The following is a 22,683-nucleotide window of genomic DNA, read 5'->3' as shown; positions in this document are numbered from 1 at the left end:
TTTATAATAATTATATAATATAATATTATGACAAATTTAATTATTAATTAGCCTCAACAATTTAACAAATAAAGTAATCAATCGAGATGTTAAAAAAATTAAAAATATTGTCCAAATTCATAACTTAGAGGACTCAAATCTACATAATGAAACTTATTATTATTATTATTATTATTGGTCATAATTGAGGTAATTTTTATTAATTATTCATTGATTTTGAGAGGTGTTTTCTTTATTTTTATTTTGTAATTAAAATTTTTCAAATTTTAAAAATGTTATATTAAAATTTTCAAATTTAAAAAATATTATATTGAAATTCCTCTCATTATAATCTAGTCACATTTCGAATAAGATATTTCTATGAAAATATCATAAATAAAAAATAAAATAAAAAAGAGAAATATAATATAAGAAATTACTAATGAGAAGTATTATGTGTGGATGAAGGCGAGTAATGATAGGAAAAAGAAAATTTTATTTATAAAAAGAAATTATAATAGAAGAATTGTGATAATATTTTTTTTTTAATGGCGTGACATTGTTACGTAAGTATTTTGTTGGAAAATTGATCGAATTGCGGATGAGAGATGAAATTGAAATAAAAATTATCCGGCATAACTGGCCCAACGCAAGTCTAATTTCACAAGACTGCAAGCGAAGACAGCAAACGCCGTCGTTCTAGTCCTTCAGGAAACACCGTGTGGACGCCCTCGTTTTTGACCTGTTCCTTTGGCAACATCACTTTCCCTTTTTATTGCCCGGTCCTTTCAGTTCTTTAAGACACCCGGAGTGGGTAAAGGGGCTTTCTCTCTCTCTGTGGCAATCCTTCGTTGACCTAGAAATCTCTGTTCAAAGAAACATAATTTACTCATCACCAGTTCTAGATCTATTCACTACAAGCCCTGATATTGCAAATCCAAGGTTAGATCTCTTTCTATCTTGCACTTCCTACTTTTTTCAGTTTAGCTTTTTAGGCTTTCAGCAAGTTGTTTCCTCATTTTCTAATCGCTTTTTGGGTTTGTTCTGCTGCAGATCCGTTTGATATAGAAAAACGACGCCGTGTGGGAAATCTAAACTCAGGCTTCAGGTTTTGAGTGATTATGCTTTTTTATCTTCAGATCTGGGATTTATAGTATTAGCTGCTCTGTTGCATTTGGAATCCGTTTGCTGGAAATGTCAATTATACCAAAGGGTGACTCCATTCAAATCCGAGAGGTGTGGAATGATAATCTCGAACAGGAATTTGCTTTGATTCGTGAAATTGTAGATCAATTCAATTATGTAGCTATGGATACTGAGTTCCCAGGCGTGGTTTTACGCCCAGTGGGGACATTTAAGAACATCAACGATTATAACTATCAAACTTTGAAAGATAACGTTGATATGTTGAAATTGATTCAATTGGGTCTCACGTTCTCTGACGATAATGGGAATTTGCCCACTTGTGGAACAGATAAGTTCTGCGTTTGGCAGTTCAATTTCCGTGAGTTCAGTATCAGCGAGGACATATTTGCTAGTGATTCTATTGAGCTGTTGCGCCAATGTGGGATTGATTTTAAGCAGAATAATGAGAAGGGTATTGATGTAAACCGGTTTGGTGAGCTTCTGATGTCATCAGGAATTGTTTTGAATGACAGCGTGCATTGGGTTACATTTCATAGTGGGTACGATTTTGGGTACTTGCTTAAACTTTTGACTTGCAAGAGTCTGCCTGATACACAAGCAGGATTCTTCGACTTGATCAGTATGTACTTTCCCATGGTGTATGATATCAAGCATTTGATGAAGTTTTGCAATAGCCTTCATGGTGGATTGAACAAGCTTGCAGAGTTGTTGGAGGTGGAAAGAGTTGGTGTCTGCCATCAAGCAGGCTCTGATAGCTTGCTCACATCCTGCACATTTAGGAAATTGAGAGAGAACTTTTTCAGCGGCTCCGCAGAGAAATATGCAGGTGTTCTGTATGGTCTTGGCGTTGAGAATGGACAAAATACTAACTGAAAAGAAATAATTGGGAAAATGATTGAATAATTGTAGACTACCTGAGTGTGGACTTCTAATTCTCTTGTATACTTTGGCAAAAAGATTGTTGTTCTAGTGGTGATGATTTTCATTTGCTCATTTGTGACTGAAACCTTGACTGGTTTTGTAGTTTGGCATCCTTGTACATTACTGAAGTTAGTGTTTCAATAATAATTTTAGTTCTTGGCATTTTATGATGTTCTATATATTCGTCTGGATTTTAATCTCTTAGCTTGCCTTGCAACAAGCATAATTACTTATCAAACTTAATACATGGATCTTTCTGTCTCTCTCCCTCTCTCTTGTTCAGTTTTATATACTTTTACCAGTCATTTATCATACTATAGCACTAGATGGCTTAAAGCTGTATTGATATTGGATTTTGCTTGTTTCTCTATATGTGGAACAATTTGCTTGTGTCAGTGAAAGGATGCAGTTTGTGAAGCTTTCTACTATGATCAGACTGACTTGTGTTTTTGCACATGCAACTTATTTATCTTTGCAGAGAACGCAACGGAGTTGCATTAGTGCTTCATAAGTTATGATGTTTATCTTCCACTGGTCAATTTGGTTGTCACTTTTGTCAGCTGCATGGCTTCAAGATCAAGAGAATGTGAAATGGAATGACAGAAAGCAGAGTGAGTGGAATCTGTTCTTCTGGTTACATGCAAGTTCAGAAGAGATATGACCAATATGATGATTTCCTGTCAACTAGTAATATCTAATTAGTTGTTTGAGGCGAGTCTAATGCCAGGATAAAGGCATCAAAGCAAGACTTTCATTTTTGTAAAACTCATTTATGTTAAGAATCACTCGTGATTTTTGTAGATGAACAGATTTACTTTCTATCTAGTATCCAAAGCCTTGCAAGTTGCAAGTATACGCTGATATGACGAAAATTTTGCCTTGACCATGTATTCCAATAGCTTATGATGTTTCATCTATTTCATTAGTTTTCTTTTCCTTGCCCTTTGTTTGATCGTTGGAGAATAGGACTCATCAATAGATCCACAATCTAAAATGATAACTTTTTCTGTGCTGGGTTTTTAGACATTCTTGTATTTGTTTGCAAGTGCACGTAGTAGTTGTCATATTAATTAGCATAACCTTTCATCACCTTTCATTAAACATGAAAGCCCCTGCTAGCCTTCAATTTCTCTCTTGTTAATGAGCTCTAAGTGATACATGGTGCTGGTTAGTCTTAGCACCTAGGATTACCTGAATTTTGGTTAGCTTATTTGACCTGTAGCAACGAAGCAGAACTTTACCACCGAAAGTTCCTTTAATGCTTTTTCCTTTTGATTCTTTGGTCCATTTAGCTGCAGATTTTCTATTGATGCAATTCACATTATTATTATTATTATTATTTTGAGATTTTCAGTAATTGCAGGACCCAAGGGCCACCTTGTGGTTCAGCGGTGGCAGGTGGAGTTCTTTATGCAGAGTTTTAACTAAAATAAGTAAGCTTATGGTTCAAAGACAAACTTTTCTTTGAACTTGGCCAAGTACAAGTTCTGAAGTTTCTATCTACTGGTCAGTTATTATGGCCAAGTATAAACTTATCTTTATTATTTTGCCGAGTAAATGACATGGTTTCTGTGCTTGCTCTTTAAACTTTGGCCTGTAAATGTTAATTTATGGTAATAATCACCCATGATTGTGTTGGAGACTGTTATCAATTGCCTTTGTGTTTACACGGCCAGTGAAAGCAACATGCAGCCGCAATGATTAGCTAAATTGTAAGAATACCATTGATCCCATGAGTCCTCTCAGTGGATACTGAATGGTAAGACAAACACCTAAAGCAAGAAAAATGTGCACTTTACTTATGATAGGCCTGTCTGAGTGTTGCTTATACATGGCTCTGCAGAAGCTGAGCAAAATTCACGGCCTGTTTTGTTATCTGTACGTGGGTTCATAATGTTCATTGCCTGGGTACTTTGCTTCCTGGTGGAGTTTTGACAGCTAGATATTTGAAGAATGTGGAGGGAGGATGGCTAGTACTAGATTCATGTTTATTTGCAGTTCTCGATATTAGCAATTGTCCTACTTGTACTTGGCCTTCTTTTTGCAGTGGCTGAGAAGGCTTCTACGTCTGCTCATTACATGTTAAATTTGGGCTTGCTGCCATAATTTTGGCATGTGTACAACTAGTAAATGCTTCAGTAATTAAATGAGGCCTGAAAAAACTGTTAAGAGGCATCATCAAAGAAGCTTAATTGGGAGTATTTTCACATTATTGTTGGCAGATTTGCTATCATTTCGGAGTTGCAGCCTTTTCATTGGAATGAAGCATTTGAGAGAGATATGGAAGTGAAGATTTTCATGGGTATAATCGAATATCCAAGGTCAAGTCAAGCGTTAAATATGTGATTCTTGATTGGTCTGCTGATTCTAATGCATCTAGAATATCCAGAGAAACAGCGTACGAGGGAAAAGATATTTGGGAAAAGCAATTGGGAGTTGGGTAACCTTGAAGAAGAGGACTCTATTGATATCTTTAAGTCCAACAAGGGCTGCACAAAAAGATTTGCATAAGTCTGGAAGAATGGAAGTTCAATTAGAGCCTGTAAGCAGATTGATATTTTCAATAATTAACTTTGATTTATGTTCACCACACCTCACAAGTTCTGAAAATTTTCCCACTTATATTGGGATGGTGGGCGTGTTTATTTGCGCGAAGTTGAAAGTATTGTTTTCAGGCACAAGGGGTTCTACTCACTTGTAATTGTATGCACTTTCAACCACTCAATTGGAAGAATAATTACCCTAAAATATTTTGTCAGGTTAATTTCACTTGTAGTTCTTTAATTTAAACGTTGTTTCCTCATATCTCTCATCTTCAGCTAAATTAGATACCACCCACAAAGTGTGCTAGTTTTGGTGATATTTAGCTGGTTTGCAGAAGTACATTGTTCAATGAAGTTCAATGGGCTAAGATAGTAACGATGGGCTATGCTTGATGGGAGATAGGCCTTTGTCTTTCACATTATAAAGATGATAAATATAAGGATGAATAGATGGAAAAATTTAAGCTCGAGACTTTGCTCATTTTCTACATTTTATAAGGCGGAGAAATTACATATACAACTCTTTTACTTGGCCATGGTTGAAGCTATTTGATTCTCAAGTCTTTTTGTTTCTTTAGCTCTCACCGTCCTTCGTATAAAAAAAAATGATAATTTAGATCGTCAAAGTTTATATTTTTTTAGTGACAAAAGGGGAGAAGAGCTCAAAGACTACAAAGAGTAGAATCTACTATTGTAACACCCCTCACTCGACTACAGTATAGTCGAGCAAGACGTGCTACATTCGGTGCCGGAGTACCCTAACTTATTTTACTTTATTTCTTTAAAAATTTTGTTCTCATTATATTTAATATTGATTATTTTTCGACGGAGAAACTAATGGAATTTTTTCTATTTTATTATCGTTTGACGTGTTTTACTATTCACCTATTTGAAAATTTCAATAATATTTTACAATAAAAATCTCATCAATTATTCTCATTATTCACATCTCATTCATATATCTCAATTTCATATTCATTTCCATGTATTTCCATTCATGCACAATTTATATATATAAGTTCTCAAGTTTCATTAATTTACATGATTTACAGACTGATTACATAAATTTATAATTTACATGATCTACAAGTTAATTACAGTTCCATAATCTATATTTCAACATACAATTCATAATTTACATTATAAATAATAACTAATTATAATGTACAAAATACATAATATGATCTATATGGGCCCTATCTACATGCATTGCTGAGGAGGTGACAACTTTGAACACTCTGCATATCAGAACTCTAAAATTTCTGTTTGGTATTCGCTGGGCTTTAACTTAAGTACCTGCGCTAGGAAATAAATCAATCGCGCTAAGTATTGCTGCTTAGTGGTGCAATAATATAACAATGAAATAATATATACAAATAAAAATAATTGGAGCATATTTTCTATACTCAATAATTTTACTGGGTTCATATGAAATTTGCCATACAGTATATTTTTCATCATTTATATTTCTCTCTAAAATCTCTTCTGTCTTAAGTTTACAATAATCATTTATATAATGTATAAATAAATCTAAAATTTATACTTATACTTATATTCTTATGAAAGTCACATTTATATTGTTATTTAAGTTATAATTTTTCTACTAGTCTTTTTATCACTTCCTTGATACTTTATAAGTTGTTTATAATCATTTCGTAATATTTTTTTTTGAACTAATTTAATTTACTTCATATCATTTTAAGGAACAAATTTTTGGAGTTAATCTAATTTATTTCAGAACTTCTTCTCATTTATTTACTTTCTAGCATTTTTAATTGCTAATGTTCGTAACTTATTTTAATAAATTAGACTGTCCAAGTAACCTTTGACAGGCTGACTAAACTGGATAACGGGTCGTTGGCACTGGACACCGCGGTGTCTCGGGCCGTCATACCATGGGACGCAGAACGTCAATCACGTATGCAATCAGTCTGGCTAAAAAGTCATGATAACACATAATAGGGCATTAATCCATGAGTGCGGGCATAAAGTCATGAATGTGGGCATGAAGCCATAAATACGGGCATAAAGCCATGAATACAGGCATAAAGTCATGAATACAGGTATAAAACCTTTCGCAGTACTGCTATAACAATAACCTATTGGCATGCCAATCTATCAAATCTAACACACATGTCTAGGCAATACAATGGCACATAATATCATTAAATATTAATATATTGTATTTTATGACTTCATTATTTCATGACAAATTCCATAATTTACACATTCATCATAATATTCATACATTCCTTACATCATTTGTATTGATCACAATTCACAACAATGGTGTTCATGTACCATTGCACTCAAAATATTTTTCCTTTCTCTCATAAAGAAAACTAATGTTCCATTCATATTTTCATGTGATTCATTTATTCATTACAATATTTATATGAATTCATAACTCATACAAGGCGTTATTATCTTATTTGTAATAGAAACATAAGTCCTAATGTAAACCTCATCCCATTCATACTCAACAATCCATCTATGTTAATTTCATTTCATATTTCAAGTGATATTACTTATATTTTATTAGACTTACTAGTAATGAGAATACAAATCTTAACTATATACTCACATAACTTAAATGTTCATTAAGTCATTTAGGTGAATTACTATTTCTATTCCAAGTAATCCATGAACATTTCATGGATTCCAAATTTCATACCTTAATTTCCTCTACCAATTTAGTTCTCACACTTTGTATCTTTGTATTACTATTTACATTACTATTCACTCAAATTGTTGACTTTTTAATACACAATAAATTTATTGAACCTAAGTTCTCCAAGATACTACACTTTGCATTTTAAAGTTGTTGGTATTGGTTGCCAATACCATTTCAAAGCTTAGTGTTAGTTATTCATAATTTTCAAATTTCAAGCACTAAATTTACTATTCCATTGGTCATTTGTACAGTAGGAATTTGGCAATATTGTCTTCGTGAAAGTTGTTCCTTATTGTGTCTAGTTACATTTCTTTTTTTGAATCACTCCATTTGGAGTTTTGTAGCTCAAGTTATGATCATTTTACCATAACTGGCCGGATTGACTTGTACCCAGAATTTTTGGCAATTTGGTTCTACCAGATTTGGTGACCTAAGTTTGATTGGCAATTTGACTAGGTTATGGTTAGAATTTGGATTTGTATTCTCATGAAAGTTGTAGGGCTATGTTTCAGCTTTCTGCTGGTAAAATTTCAGATCAATTGAATTTTTCTACACTGAGTTATGACCATTTGAACAAACACTGTTCATTTGGTTATTTTCCAGAGATAGCATGTTGGTCACCCGGATTTGGGTAATTTTTATGTCAACTTGTTTTAGTTTTCTGAGCGAGGTTCCTTCATCAAAGTTATACCATTATGTGTCTAGTTTCATGTCCAATTAGCCTTGCTCCAATTGAAACTATACAACTCCATTTATGGCTGCCCAAACCTGCTGGACTTATAATCAGTCCTGCAGGTCACCAAGGCAGCACACCCTACCTCAATTCTCATGGCACAATTCACTTCAATTCCTCATTATACTCAGCCAAATGGTCACTAATTGACCATTAAAACTCTACTTAACATTAAAATATAATAACCCTCAATTCATCACAAACCCTAACTATAACAATCCATCACTTCATCTAACATACACAAATCAACATCTAATTCTAATATGGTTATCAAACATCATTCCCAAGCAACTTAATTCAATCAAATCAACAATTCTCAACCTTCCCCCATGGCTGCCAAAAATTAGAATGTTCCTAACATGCATATTTTCTTCAAATTTTCTCCATTTTCTAACTTAACTCAAAATTCAAATAAAAAATATAAGGAGAAAAGTAAGAGATTTAACACTAACCTTGAATGGAGTCACTTCTAAGACTTTAAAACTTCACTTTCTTCCTTTCTTATTGCTATCCAAAGCTTGCTCTAGGTGTGAGGATGAATTTTTATGAAGGAAAGCTAGGATTTTGAGGTGGTTTTGGGGGTAGAACACAAGCTTGAAGTGTGCTCCAATGGAGGTTTCTCTCTTCTCTCTTTCTTTTTTTCTCTTGTTACGGCTGCCCATGGTGAAGATGCAGATTAGTTTGTAATTTGTCTTATTTATCTCCTTTTTAATTGGTTTTTAATGGCTTGTTGCAAGGTGATTGGGTGAGACCTAACTAATGACATCATGTGATGTCACATTTTCCATTTAATTTATTTTATTTTTCTTTTCTTTTCTACTTATTTCCAATTCAATTTTTAGCAATATTTATTCATATTTTAGATTATAATAATTATTTACTTAACTGGACAAGTCGGTCAAAAATCATCTCTGAAGACGAAATGACCAAAATGCCCTCCGTTTTGCTTAACAGACTAAAATTATCTGTATCGATTGAAAATTTTTTCTAAACCTTTTATTCGCATTCCAATGTCATAGAAATCTCAATGACTCTTCTCTGAAGTCCCAATAATTATTTTATGAATTTTTTCCCGGGTTTAGGGCTTCTAGTTGCGAAGACCGCAACTTCCCACTGGGTTACACATCTCTTGGGCACCGGCTCATTTAACTTTTTTGTATTTTATTTCTAAAATTTTTCATAAATTTTTCTTATTAATATTTGAGTTATTTATGATTCCTCACTCTAATCTAAATATTTTTCCAAATATTCTAGCTGTCCGAACAGACATTGGTCACCGAAACAGTATAATGTACGGAATTGCTACAGTGAGGATGTTACAACTATGAGTATGCCATTGAGCATGGGCAAGCATTGCAAAAGGCCTGGAGGACAACGGACCAACTCATTAACCTATACCAGATGTAAGCAGCCGAGTTAACTAAGAAATCTGCACAATAGTTAGCTTCTCCCTAGATATTGTTAATCTTCGAGCATAAGTAATATAGTGATATAAGAATAAACATATGGCCATTAAATGTTCACCATGTGTCAAAAGTGTTAAGAATGACCATACCAATATTATGAATGGTCCAGTGCATTTGAGGGCTTAACCAGGGCAAAACAATCACTCACAATACCAGATAGTAAGCAGCAGAGCTAGCTAAGAAATCTGCATAATAGTTAGTTTCTCTCTAGATATTGTTAATCTTCAAGCACAAGTGATATAGTGATATAAGGATAAATATATGGCCATTAAATGTTCACCATGTGTCAAAAGTGTTAAGAATGACCATACCAATATCGTGTATGGCTCAGTGTATTTGAGGGCTTATACATAAAATTGGTAACTTCTTTAAACAAAAAAAGAAACCGTATGAACCGTTTTAATAAAGGAACACATTAGTATTTAATAACCAATAGTAACATTAAATGAATTTAGATCGTAGTTTATTTTTTTTGACGAAATAACTTTGTAAAGAGTCAGAGACATGGTTAATCTTCATAATAACTTATGTCCACTTGATTAAAAAGGAAAATCACTCTATATATGCAAATATATGCATAATCACCAATAATACATCCATTTGCACTAGCTATTTCAGGTGGCATATTTTAATAAAGGAAACTCCCCTATACCAACACCTCTAATATCACGTATGAGGCATTATGCCCTTATCATAGCATTTTACTTTTTTTTTTTATTCATTTTCTCTCATTAACTTAGCCGTTTAACCTGAGAAATTTTATAATCAAACAGTAATTCCATGTGAATTTGTTAACATGGAATGACAAATTAATAATAAAATAATAATTGAATAATAATTGATCCCTCAAAATTTAATTATGTCCATATTTTCAAAACATTTTTATTTTTTCAAATTATAATTGCTATTTTAACTTATATCACTCTTTGATTGGATTACGATTCAATGTACTACTCATGTATGGAATCACTGCTTCATAACATCAATCTATGTATTATTTATATAAATGGAAATTAATTATCGACATTATTAATTAATATTATTTATCATAAATTATATAAATTTAAACCGAATTTTAATAATTCAGATAATTCACCCTAATATTATAATTTAAAGTTATTAATTACATATACAAGATATGATTCATCAGCTTAACTGAAAACATTAGAAACTATTATTTACATCACCTTCGAAATTCTTAAAAAAAAAAAAAATTCACAATAAAAGAAATCTTTAAATTAAAATTATAAAAAATTTAAATTCATAAAATGACAACTTTGACCTCAACCTAAACCTAAACAATATCTCACAACCTTAGCAATGTAATAAATATTTTAATGAGTTATATTTTTGTCACGTCTAAAGGACCATATTAGCCCCTAAAAGAGATAATATTCCTATGTACATAAGGGTAATTTAGAAATTTTATTACAGAATCATATTCTCCATTATAGGCCAAATGAACCTCAAGACCGGCTATATAAACAGTGGATTGGTTTCAGTAATAATAAAATATAATAAAAGAAAAATTAAAATCTAGGGCCAGGTTAGCGTTAAAAGTCTCAGCCCCGATTTCGGACTCGGGTCCAGGAGGAATTTCGACAAAAATCGGTGCCCCAGATCCGGCTATCTCCGGTAATCCTCCCCTCTCTCTTTCTCTACGCTGGTCAATCACCGTCAGCAAGAATTCTAATAAACACCATTTCCATCGCTCCTAGAGCTCTTTCACAGCTCACTTCACCAGCCACTGAAACCAACTCTTGTGGGTCGTTGATTAATTCTCTTTATATGAATATGTGTTTAAGGGAATCTGAAAATGGTGACTAGTTGTGATTTTTCTACTAATTATTATGAAAATGGTTTTCTCTTTACCGGTTTGGTTTTGGCTTGAATTGGTGGCTGTACGAGTTTTTCTTCTTTTGAATGCTTTATTGTTTTTTCTTCATTTTGAATGTTTTGTTTTAATTTGAGTTTGTGCCTGTAGCTTTTTTGTTGTTTCAGTTTTTTTTTTCTTTTAGCTTTAGTTGTTTCTTCTTCTTGTGGTTTTGTTTGAAAAATGTGGACAGATTGCTCTGTAACATGTTAATTATGAATTGCTTCAAGATCAGCATACATTAAATTCACAGTTGTTCAGTTAGAGCCAGGTGTGTGTGGGGCTGGCTATAGGTTCCTTTGGTTTTTGGTTCTTAGGGTAGTTTTGAAAATGGGGTAGAATTGGAGTTTAGTGGAGATTAATTCTGATATAATACAAAATGTCAGTTATCAAAACTGGGCAAATAAAAAATTAGTTTGCAAAATTTATGATAGCACTTCCCTAATATTGGTTTTTTCCCTTAAACATCATGATTTTTCCCGATTATTTAATCTGGCATTTAGGTTTTGATATGAAATATGGGTTGTAAGCCAATTGTAATCTGATGATTGCTTTTGGAAATTAAATTTACTGCAGGGGCTTTTTCCAGTTGTTTCCATAGTCAAATATTTATCAGATTATGCTTTATTTGTTGTTTGGCATTTGGCAAGAGATTCTCTTGTGCTTTCTTTGTTAGCATGAAAGCAATTAGAGGATGCCCATGTTATAATACATTAGGACCCTAGGGCATGTTAATTTTAAGATGGAGACCCAAATTGGTTTCTATAGTTATGAGATACTGTGTTATTAGTTAATATATAAAATATGAATTATAAGAGCTCTTATTACTGTAAAATGTTCGCAAGTGAATGTCGAAGGGAAGGAAAAAAACCTGGTTTTTTAATAATTGACTCTGTTCTTTTGGGTCATATTTAATATATTTGATGAGCCAAATTAGGGGAAAAATGCAGATATTGGAATATATGGGTTCTATCACTTGTTTTTGAAAGTTTTAAACTATATGGCTCCTTTTCCTTCATTGTTGGCATTCAGTAGTTTGTTGCTTGTTGAGGCACATTAAACATGGAGCATTATGTCGTGCAGGATATGAGTAGCTTGGTTGAAAGGCTTCGTGTAAGATCAGAGCGAAGGCCAATTTATATCTTAGATGAGTCAGATGATGATGCTGATTTTTTGTCAGGAAAACCTGGGAAATCTCAGGAAAAAATTGAAAGGATAGTCAGGCCTGATGTGGTTTGTTTCCTCTTCTTCATCTCCTTTCTGCTTTCCCTGTCTTGGATTTGATTAGTATTTTTCTTTTATGTCCTTTATCATGTTTACTCACATATTATCTTATAATTTTGCTCTTATTTGTCATGATGTTGGATTGGTAATTGCAAAAATCTAAGTTGCACTTAAGTTGTCATCTCATTGTTTTGTTCTTAATTTTACAAATTTCAGATACTACATGGTTCTTATATTAGGTTATTGTTTTGATTATTGTTGCATTTTTCTTTCTTATTTACCCCTCTTTTTTAGAAAGATGACTGCTGTCAGTCTTGTGGAGAAAACGGGGATCTTCTGAGCTGTGAAACTTGCACCTACGCTTACCATGCCAAGTGTCTACTTCCACCGCTAAAAGCTACTCTTCCTAGCAACTGGAGATGTCCTGAATGTGTATGATTGCCTGACACTTTGAGAATAATGGTTACTAATTATAATCACCACCACATCATTATTGTTATGCTTTCCAATGCCACAATTTATGCAGGTTAGCCCTCTGAATGACATTGATAAGATATTGGACTGTGAAATGCGTCCTACTGTAGCTGGTGATAACGATGTCTCTAAGTTGGGCTCGAAGCAAATTTTTGTGAAACAGTATCTTGTGAAGTGGAAGGGATTATCTTATCTGCACTGCACTTGGTAACTTCAATACATTTATTTTCTTACTAACCTTGGTTTATTATGATTACTAATTCTCTCATAAAGAATAATAATTTGTGCTATTCAGTCTAATTTTGCTAAACCATTTGTAGAAACTTTGAAGTTCATGTGTTAACTTGTCAAATGTTGTACAGTGTTGATGCTAGCACAAATCAGCTTGATTTTTATTTCCATATTTATCTGATAATGTTTATTCACCTGCTGGCTTCCCTCCATCCCCAAAGGGTACCAGAGAAAGAGTTCTTAAAGGCTTTCAAGTCAAATCCTCGTCTGAGGACTAAAGTCAACAACTTCCATCGTCAAATGGAATCAAACAATAACTCTGAGGATGACTTTGTTGCTATTCGGCCCGAGTGGACTACTGTTGACCGGATCCTTGCTTGCAGGTTGAGCCATCTGAAACTTCTGTTTTAATATGCATGCATAATTGCATATATATTTATATGAACAAATGCAAGGGAACCTGTGCAACCAACCCCAACTAGTTTGGGTTTGAGACATAGTTAAGTGTACATATATTTAAGTTATTCTATTTTTGATGATTGTGTTTTCCCTTTTCTTTTGACGCTTATGCATTTAAGATGCCGTTTGAGTTAATTTTAGTGGATTTATGTTTTCAATTAGTTTGTGAAGGTTCAAGTGCAAGCCTTAATTTTGGAGAATACTACTCTCTCTCCAGGGTAAAATTTGGTTTGAACTCCAAAATTTATTGAGTTGAAGTGTTTTTTTTTTTTGTAATTTCAAGTCAAAACCAAAACCAAGTAGGATTCTGTCTTTTGCTTTCATCTCAAAAGGTGCAGTCATGTTAATTTCTTAGCATTTTGAGGTAAATTTATTTATTTATAGATTTTTTTTTTGTGTGGTCTGGAAATCATTGTTCATATTTTTCAAGCATTTGTGTTCTACATATTTACAATTTTAGATTAGATGATGTGTTGTGGGTTGCTTCCATTTTATGTCTATCGATTTATTAGAAAAGTTAAACTTTTGAACAGATAGTCCGTAATTAGAGTATTAGAGAGAAGGTAGGAGTGGTGGCAATTGAGAATAAGTTGAGAGAAGGGAGATTGAGGTGGTTTGGTCATGTGAAACGTAGACATATGGAGGCTTCAGTTAGACAAGTAGAGCACATTAGGTTAGAGGATAGAAAGAAAAGAAGGGGTAGACCTAAACTGACTTGGAGGAGAGTAGTACAACATGACTTGGAAGCATTACACATTTCCGAGGATTTAACTCAAAATCGTTTAGAATGGAAAAAGAGAATCCATATAGCCGACCTCAAATTCTTGGGATAAAGGCTTGTTGAGTTGAATTGAGTTGAGTATTTTGTTTTGGGACTTAATAGTTTTGTTGTTTGAGTTGTAGTATTGTCCTGTAAAGAATTGTCAAGGATGGTCTGTTGACTTTTAGAAGGTGCTTTTTGTACATTACTGCCTTTGCATACAGAAGAATAGCACAAAAGTATCAGTATGAAAATTTTGCTGTTTGTATTAAAAAATCTCGTTTGTTCTAGATAACATGATTTATATCATATTTGTTACTATTTTTTAACAATTTGATTGCTGTCACAAGATTTCTGAATGTAAAACTCCTGTTAAATACTGCAGGGGAGATGAGAATGAGAAAGAGTATTTTGTGAAGTATAAAGAACTTCCCTATGATGAATGCTATTGGGAATTTGAATCAGATATATCTGCATTTCAGCCTGAAATAGAAAGATTTAACAGAATTCAGTCTAGATCTCGCAAATTGAGCAAGCAGAAGAGCAGCCTTAAAGATGCTACCGATTCCAAGAAGAAACCAAAAGAATTTCAACAGTATGAACATAGTCCTGAATTTCTAACTGGAGGTATATTATTTTATCTTCTCTTTGCATTCTGGTATTGTTGTGTAGTTATGTTTTGTTACTTTGCTTGGTTATCATGAATCCCTGAGTGCCTTTTTTGTTATTTTATTCAAAGGCTCATTACATCCATATCAACTAGAAGGGTTGAACTTCTTACGTTTCTCGTGGTCCAAACAGACACATGTGATACTTGCTGATGAGATGGGCCTTGGTGAGTCTAGTTATGTTTTGATTTCTTTTTCTCTTCAATGGAGCTTTTCTTTGCATGTTGATTTTTACTGTTTGCATTTATCATTGCCCTATTTGTTTTGATTACAGGGAAAACTATACAGAGTATTGCATTTTTAGCATCTCTTTTTGAAGAAAGCATCTCACCGCATTTGGTAGTAGCTCCACTTTCAACATTGCGAAATTGGGAGCGCGAATTTGCAACGTGGGCACCTCAAATGAATGTTGTAAGTAAACATGCTCTTGATTGATCTTCATCATTGTTAAGTAAAAAAATTACTCTTGAGTGCAATTATTTCCCCCTGCAGGTTATGTATGTTGGCTCTGCACATGCTCGTGCTATTATAAGGGAATATGAATTTTATTATCCCAAGAATCACAAGAAGATCAAGAAAAAGAAATCTGGTCAAGTTGTTGGTGATAAAAAACAAGATAGGATAAAATTTGACGTGCTGTTAACTTCTTATGAAATGATTAACTTGGACACAGCATCATTGAAACCAATAAAGTGGGAGAGCATGGTAACATTCTACAGCTCAGTGAGTGCTTTGGTATTGTCCAATATATGATTTCTGACTGACATATGCATGTAGATTGTTGATGAAGGTCATCGTCTCAAAAATAAGGATTCAAAATTATTTCTTTCATTGAAGCAGTATTCTAGCAATCATCGTGTGCTTTTGACTGGAACTCCTCTTCAGGTTTGTAATAATAAAATGATAATGTTCTTAAATCAGGACTTAAGATTGTTTAGTTGCTTGACAATAGTAGCAGTCACATATTATATAATTGAAAAAAAAACTCCGTGGCAGATACAGTTTTGCGATACCACACAGTGCAAATTCATTAACTTCAACAGCAGTTGAAAAGATTGTCAATTATTCTCTCTCTCTCTCTCTCTCTCTCTCTCTCTCTCTCTCTCTCTCTCTCTCTCTCTCTCTTGTGTGAAAGCAGTCCATTCATCAACAAATTAAGTGCATGCTTGTAGGTTAAAGTATTTCTGCTTAGATTCTTTTGCTTTGATCTCATATGGATGCTGAGGATGAATTCTTTTAGAGTGAAGATTTGATGTCTTTCTATTTGCTTCTTTATTTCATTTTTGTTTGTTCTCTGAAAATTTGATCCTGTTTTATATGATCTTGAAATATAATTTTAGCATGGTTTACATTTAGCTTGCTGAACTTGTGTGGTTAAACTAGGGATGGCAATTTTGCTTGCCCCACTAGATGCCTGACCTGACTGACCCTAATGGTATTAGGGAAAAATAACCTGCATCACCTTTAACCCGACCTGATTATATATATTATATGTATAATTTCTATATTCTTAATATTTAGAAAATATGGTTGATGATATTTTTGTAAATATTATATCAAATCTCATTTATAAATTATATATTTATAAAAATAGATATTAATTTTATTGATCACATTTTTTTCTTGAATTTAGGGTAAAAAAATACTTTTTATTAAAAAGGGAAAAAAAAAAAACTATGAATATCCATCTGCTGCTTGGTGGGGCGGATATGGGTAATGAAAATCCCGCCTTGGGCCAATCCCTAGTTAAAATTTTGCAGAAGGTGAAAATGGAGTAAATGGAAGCAAGTATTCTGTTTAAAGACTGGCTCCTCCATAACTTACAAGTGTGAGCATTACATTCTTTCTTCTTCCCTTTGTGTCTTTTTGTCTTCTCTGTATATTACGTTAAGATATGGATAAGATACATCTTTTATGTAATTCTCAAGGTCATGTGGTCACTTCATTTTTTGCAAGTTGTGCATGCTAATTATTTTTACATGTGGACTTGTAATAAATTAGGTTAATGTTGGCTGTTCTGTGGTTATTGTGATTAATTAATTCGATTTAAATTACTCATTTAAAAATATACTGTTTGTGTATGTTTATGCTAAATTGCAAACTTACTGACATTTGTCTGACACTTTCCCAGAACAATCTGGATGAACTCTTCATGCTCATGCACTTCCTTGATGCTGGGAAGGTTAGTATCTTGGCAGCTTCATGAAAGATTGTAGTTAGAGGAAGATGCATTATAGGAATCAGTATCAAAAGCGCCCTTGCTTTGTGTTTGATGTGTAAATATTAAATACTTGCAGTTTGCTAGTTTGGAGGAGTTCCAGGAGGAGTTTAAGGATATAAATCAAGAGGAGCAAATTTCGAGACTTCATAAAATGTTGGCTCCCCATCTCCTTAGAAGTAAACATCTCAAACTTTTCTGTCTAATACAGTCATGCTTCATTGGATTGCTAGGATTGCCAGTGCTATTGAAACTATAGGATATTTCCGATGTATTTATTATTGAGATTACTGATTGAATTTTTACCTTATTTATCTTTTCTTTCACTCCCTCTCCCTTCTTCATTGCCATGATTCATGATATCCAATTTGTTTTTGGAATATTTTCTTGATGTTATTCAGTAAACTTTATGAATATCTGCTTTTTGGCCTAGAAAAAGAAATTTGATTTAAAATTTGAACCTCTTCTACCTTCTGTGGAGAAGATGCCAGATTCTGCTAGACTGATTTTTACCTCCCTATTTCCTCTGTCTGCATCTGATCCTGTTTTCGTATTTTGCTGTATTTTGGGTCTCACTTCCTTGACCATCTGTCAAATCTTCCCTTGATTTCTAAAGCCCATTTTTTGTTTTATTGGGGGCTACATAATGGAGATTGGACCATTGGAGTAGCTCATCTTTTGTAATCACTTCATCCCACCTTACTCACAGTGAGATCTCTTAGTGAAAATTCCAAGCCTTAACTGCTAGGGTGCTCCTCTGGGGTCATATCAGAAATATTCTTTGTTGACACAAATAGTTTATGTTTTGCATGGAGGATCATATTGACTTCTCTCCGTCCAGTATATGATTATTTCTGTTGTTAGCAGTACTATTTTGTTTTCTAGATGGATTTAATTTAGTTTTTTTTTCCCCATTTTAAAACTATAGGTGATTGAAATGTTATAACTTTCCCAATTTTTAATTGGTGGGATGTATTATTTGGAGTTGGTTTCTTGTTCCATTATTATTATTGTTATTGATTTGGTTTGCCCTCATATTCTGATTGTTACTTCATCTCGTATATTTGACATTTTATTTTATTAAATCATAGTTATGACAATGAAATGTGGCTGGAAATTTCTTTTGCTTATTTAGGGGTCAAGAAGGATGTCATGACAGAGCTACCTCCTAAGAAGGAACTCATTTTACGTGTTGAACTAAGTAGCAAGCAGAAAGAATATTACAAGGCCATTTTGACTCGTAACTATCAAATATTGACCCGACGTGGTGGTCCACAGGTGTGCTTTCTTATTCAAGTGAAATGATGTTCTTTTACTGTACTCTAACTTAACGCTATTATTATGATTGGATGTGCCTGGACCAGATTTCTCTTATCAATGTGGTTATGGAATTGCGCAAGCTGTGCTGTCATGCTTATATGTTAGAAGGAGTTGAACCAGATATTGAAGATGCCAGTGAATCTTACAAGTACTTGGTTTTGTTCTTTTATATTAGTATGTGGTGTGTGAGAGAGCGAGAGTGCACACGTGTGCATTTACTTTGTATGTGGATAATATACTTATTTTCTACATTGGGATTATGATAGGATATATTCTTTCATCTTCTACATTTGCATCTTTTGTTTTTTCTAGGGAGCATGGGCTATATTTATTCAAGAAAAGTATTAGGTTTCCTTGTACTTGTAGAGCTTGAAAGGAATCTATCTTGATGGTTTTGTCAGGTCAAACATCTTTTTGAGGGGGCAAATGTTTCTGTCACATCGTTCATTCAACTGCTAGTTTCTTCTATATTTTATCTTATTGCCTATATTGAAAGATAGCTAGAATCTTCTGGAAATCAGAACTATAGAAAACAATTTGTTCTAGAAAATGCTTTCAAGTATGCTAAATTATACACTGCATTATTATTCATCTGTTTGTGCTTCGACAGACAGCTTGTGGAATCTTCTGGGAAACTGCAATTGTTGGACAAAATGATGGTGAAGCTTAAAGAGCAGGGACATAGAGTTCTTATTTATTCACAATTTCAGCACATGCTAGACTTGCTGGAAGATTATTGCACTTATAAGGTATGAATATGTTGTTGTTCTGTTGCATCCTTCAATTTTTGCCTGTCATTTATTTGCTGTTTGATGTTTATCTCTAAATGGATTTAATACCATTTCATTTGGATATGTTTGTATTTTTCTATCAGAAATGGCAGTATGAACGGATAGATGGAAGGGTTGGTGGAGCCGAGAGACAAGTACGCATAGATCGATTTAATGCCAAAAATTCTTCAAGATTTTGTTTTCTGCTTTCTACTAGGGCTGGAGGATTGGGAATAAACCTTGCAACTGCTGATACAGTTATTATATATGATAGGTGAAATTTTACTGACATTTTTTTTTTCTTTTTAAATCATTCTGACTGGTGTTACAAAATGGAGCTGGAATAGCTGTAATTTGATGGTTGAAGGGTAGTGTAACTGGAATAAAATATAAGTAGTTTGTTGGATAATCTATAAACCAGTTGGCATGCTAATAAATCCAAGTATTGGAGATATATCACTAATTGTCTGCAAATACAGAGCCATATGAAACTAGGAATGATTTTGATCCCATTTTGGTAACAGGAATAAGAGAATGGTCTGGTATTTCTAATACCTAACCTCCATGTGAGTGAAAATTATGTAATGAAGGCCTCATCATTCTTGTCTTGTCTTTCTCCTTCCCATTCCTGGTAACCAATGGAACATACAATGAGAGTTCTTGTACATTGGATGTTTGATGATTGTGTCGACATGCTTTTTCAGCATCAATGTGATTTGGATTTGAGGGAGCAGGATTGTTTAACTTCTGGGTAAAATTGTAACAAAAAATGGCTTATGGCATTGCAATTACTTTTGCAAATAGCACATAATGGTGCCAATGTTAATTTTCTCCTATTCATTGTAATATTGCCTAGACACTTATTGCATGTCATATGTTGCATCCATAGTGGAAGGAACCATATGATTTTTCATATTTCAAAAACTTATCTTGTTTTTCCCTATTATATTAGTGTTTTCAGGATTTAATGATATCAATATGTGATACAAAATGCAGTAACTATTGTCAATTTTCTTCTAATGTGCTGACATCTCTGATGGCTTTATTTTAATATATCAATATACTTTTATTGTGTGGATATGGATTAGATGCTGGATTTTCTAAATTTATTGTATTTTCTACTGGTTTCTTGTGATTTTCTACCCATATACTGAACTTGTTCCTGGCTTGTATAGTGATTGGAATCCTCATGCTGATCTTCAAGCAATGGCCAGAGCTCATCGACTTGGCCAAACCAACAAGGTTGAAATTTATTCTTTGATGATAGCATATATATTTTATATTGTTGGTTGTTTAAAAATGAGGTATCGTTTGGGTGTTGCAGGTAATGATTTATAGGCTTGTTACACGAGGAACTATTGAGGAACGAATGATGCAGATGACTAAGAAGAAAATGGTTTTAGAACATCTTGTTGTTGGGAGGTTGAAGGCACAAAATATTAACCAAGTAAACAATTTCTTTTGTTGATTAAGGTTTTTGGGCATACATGCGGCAGTAATGCCTATCATGCTTGGTTTTTGTTTTGTGAAATTATTTTTGGATTTGATGTTTAAAGTTGTTCATGAATCAATATCTAATTGTAGTTGCAACTTGCGATATAGTGTGTGTTTTTGGGGCTATTTCTTGGTGGAATAATGCTCATTTGCCCCTTATACTTTTTGGGCTTGTCCAATATATTAACAATCATTAATCACTTCAAATATCTCTGTTCAGTCCTTCAAGTAGATAGGGGATGTGAGAAGGATGTTAGTCATAGGATTAAAGTTGGATGGTTGAAGTGGAGACGTGCCACGGGAGTTTTATGTGATCGCAAGATTCCCAATAAGTTGAAAGGAAAATTTTACCGTACAGCCACACGACCGGCCATATTATATGGTAGTAAGTGTTGGGCACTGAAGGAGTCGTATGTGTCTAAGATAAGAGTTGCGGAGATGAGAATGTTAAGGTGGATGAGTGGCCATACTAGACTAGATAAAGTCCGTAATGAGAGTATTAGAGAAAATGTAGGAGTGGTACCACTTGAGGATAAGTTGAGAGAAGGGAGATTTAGGTGGTTTGGTCATGTGAAGCGTAGATATACGGAGACTCCAGTTAGACAAGTAGAGCATATTAGGGTAGAGGATAGAAATAAAAGAAGGGGTGGACCTAAACTGACTTGGAGGAGAGTAGTACAACATGACCTAGAAGCATTACACATTTCCGAGGATTTAACCTAAAATTGTTTAGAGTGGAGAAAGAGAATCCATATAGCCGACCCCAAATTTTTGGGATAAAGGTTTAGCTGAGTTGAGTTGAGTTGTTGAGATTTTTTTTAATGCATAGGATATTATCTCGTTGAAAAAAACTAAGATTATGCAAAAATAATGAGATTGATTACCAAAATCTTAGGAGTGATCTGTGGTTTATTGATAGCATTTCATATATATTATGTATCTTCCATCATAAATATAGAGTTTCGTGTATTATGTAAGACACAACAAAAGTGAATAAAATGTAGCCCTCTTGAGGTTCCGTGGATGTAGGCTCTTCGTAGTCAAACCATGTAAATCCTTCTCTTTCTACTTTTCTCCTATCTTTTTTATCCTTCTAAATTTCAATCACATTTCTTGGTGCAATTGTGAAGGCTTTGGACTTGCAACTATGGGGTATTAGATTGAGCCTCGAGTAATCACTTAATGTAAAAATGTGAAGGATGGAACTAACTCTCCCACTTTCAATTCCACGATAATATAGTCAACTAGTCATTACTGGCGATTAACCTTTTCAATGTCATTTTTAGGATTGAGTCATTTGGAATTTTATCCTGAGGCCACCACAAAAAAAGGCATATAATAAACATTTTTATTGCATATATTATCCAATTCTTTGCTGAATGACAATTTATTATGCTCTATTTCTTCTTTAATGTGTTCATATGATATGTGTTTTGTTAGTGACATGGTGTTTATTTTGAGAATTAATGTGTGAGCGCATGCTATGGAATGGAACATTATTTAATGATATTAACTGTTTTGAAAATACAAATGAATTACTGCAAGATTGAAGATCCTTATTTAATTGTAGGAAGAACTAGATGACATTATTAGGTATGGTTCAAAGGAGCTATTTGCTGATGAGAACGATGAAGCAGGAAAATCACGTCAAATTCATTATGATGATGCTGCTATAGACCGGTAAACACTTTTAACCTTCATGCGTTTTGATGGTTTTAGGGATTAAACAT

At 33.5% G+C, this 22,683-nt stretch overlaps 2 protein-coding genes across 2 annotated transcripts in view; both read left to right on the top strand.

Annotated features, from left to right (window-relative positions):
* The first annotated feature begins 742 nt into the window (after window positions 1-742).
* LOC110635730 (probable CCR4-associated factor 1 homolog 7) lies at window positions 743-2,208 on the top strand. Its single transcript, XM_021785157.2, has 2 exons — window positions 743-921; window positions 1,033-2,208. Exon 2 carries the CDS (start codon window positions 1,174-1,176, stop codon window positions 1,996-1,998), a length of 825 nt encoding a protein of 274 aa, XP_021640849.1. The 5' UTR covers window positions 743-921; window positions 1,033-1,173; the 3' UTR covers window positions 1,999-2,208.
* Window positions 2,209-10,954: 8,746 nt separating this feature from the next.
* LOC110635724 (CHD3-type chromatin-remodeling factor PICKLE) overlaps window positions 10,955-22,683 on the top strand; it is a 28,026-nt gene continuing 16,297 nt past the window's right edge. The window contains exons 1-19 of the mRNA XM_021785151.2: window positions 10,955-11,097; window positions 12,419-12,568; window positions 12,854-12,991; window positions 13,086-13,240; window positions 13,486-13,647; window positions 14,869-15,110; window positions 15,223-15,318; window positions 15,426-15,562; window positions 15,644-15,856; window positions 15,929-16,036; window positions 17,283-17,333; window positions 17,449-17,548; window positions 18,505-18,647; window positions 18,734-18,837; window positions 19,300-19,438; window positions 19,564-19,733; window positions 20,635-20,701; window positions 20,784-20,906; window positions 22,524-22,633. Of these exons, the coding sequence (XP_021640843.2) occupies window positions 12,422-12,568; window positions 12,854-12,991; window positions 13,086-13,240; window positions 13,486-13,647; window positions 14,869-15,110; window positions 15,223-15,318; window positions 15,426-15,562; window positions 15,644-15,856; window positions 15,929-16,036; window positions 17,283-17,333; window positions 17,449-17,548; window positions 18,505-18,647; window positions 18,734-18,837; window positions 19,300-19,438; window positions 19,564-19,733; window positions 20,635-20,701; window positions 20,784-20,906; window positions 22,524-22,633 (2,405 nt within the window). The 5' untranslated portion in view covers window positions 10,955-11,097; window positions 12,419-12,421. The remainder of the gene's footprint in view (window positions 11,098-12,418; window positions 12,569-12,853; window positions 12,992-13,085; window positions 13,241-13,485; window positions 13,648-14,868; window positions 15,111-15,222; window positions 15,319-15,425; window positions 15,563-15,643; window positions 15,857-15,928; window positions 16,037-17,282; window positions 17,334-17,448; window positions 17,549-18,504; window positions 18,648-18,733; window positions 18,838-19,299; window positions 19,439-19,563; window positions 19,734-20,634; window positions 20,702-20,783; window positions 20,907-22,523; window positions 22,634-22,683) is intronic.

Source organism: Hevea brasiliensis, chromosome 4 (genome assembly GCF_030052815.1).
Source record: "Hevea brasiliensis isolate MT/VB/25A 57/8 chromosome 4, ASM3005281v1, whole genome shotgun sequence".
NCBI classification, from domain to species: Eukaryota; Viridiplantae; Streptophyta; class Magnoliopsida; order Malpighiales; family Euphorbiaceae; genus Hevea; species Hevea brasiliensis.
This window is presented reverse-complemented; position numbering and strand designations above follow the sequence as displayed.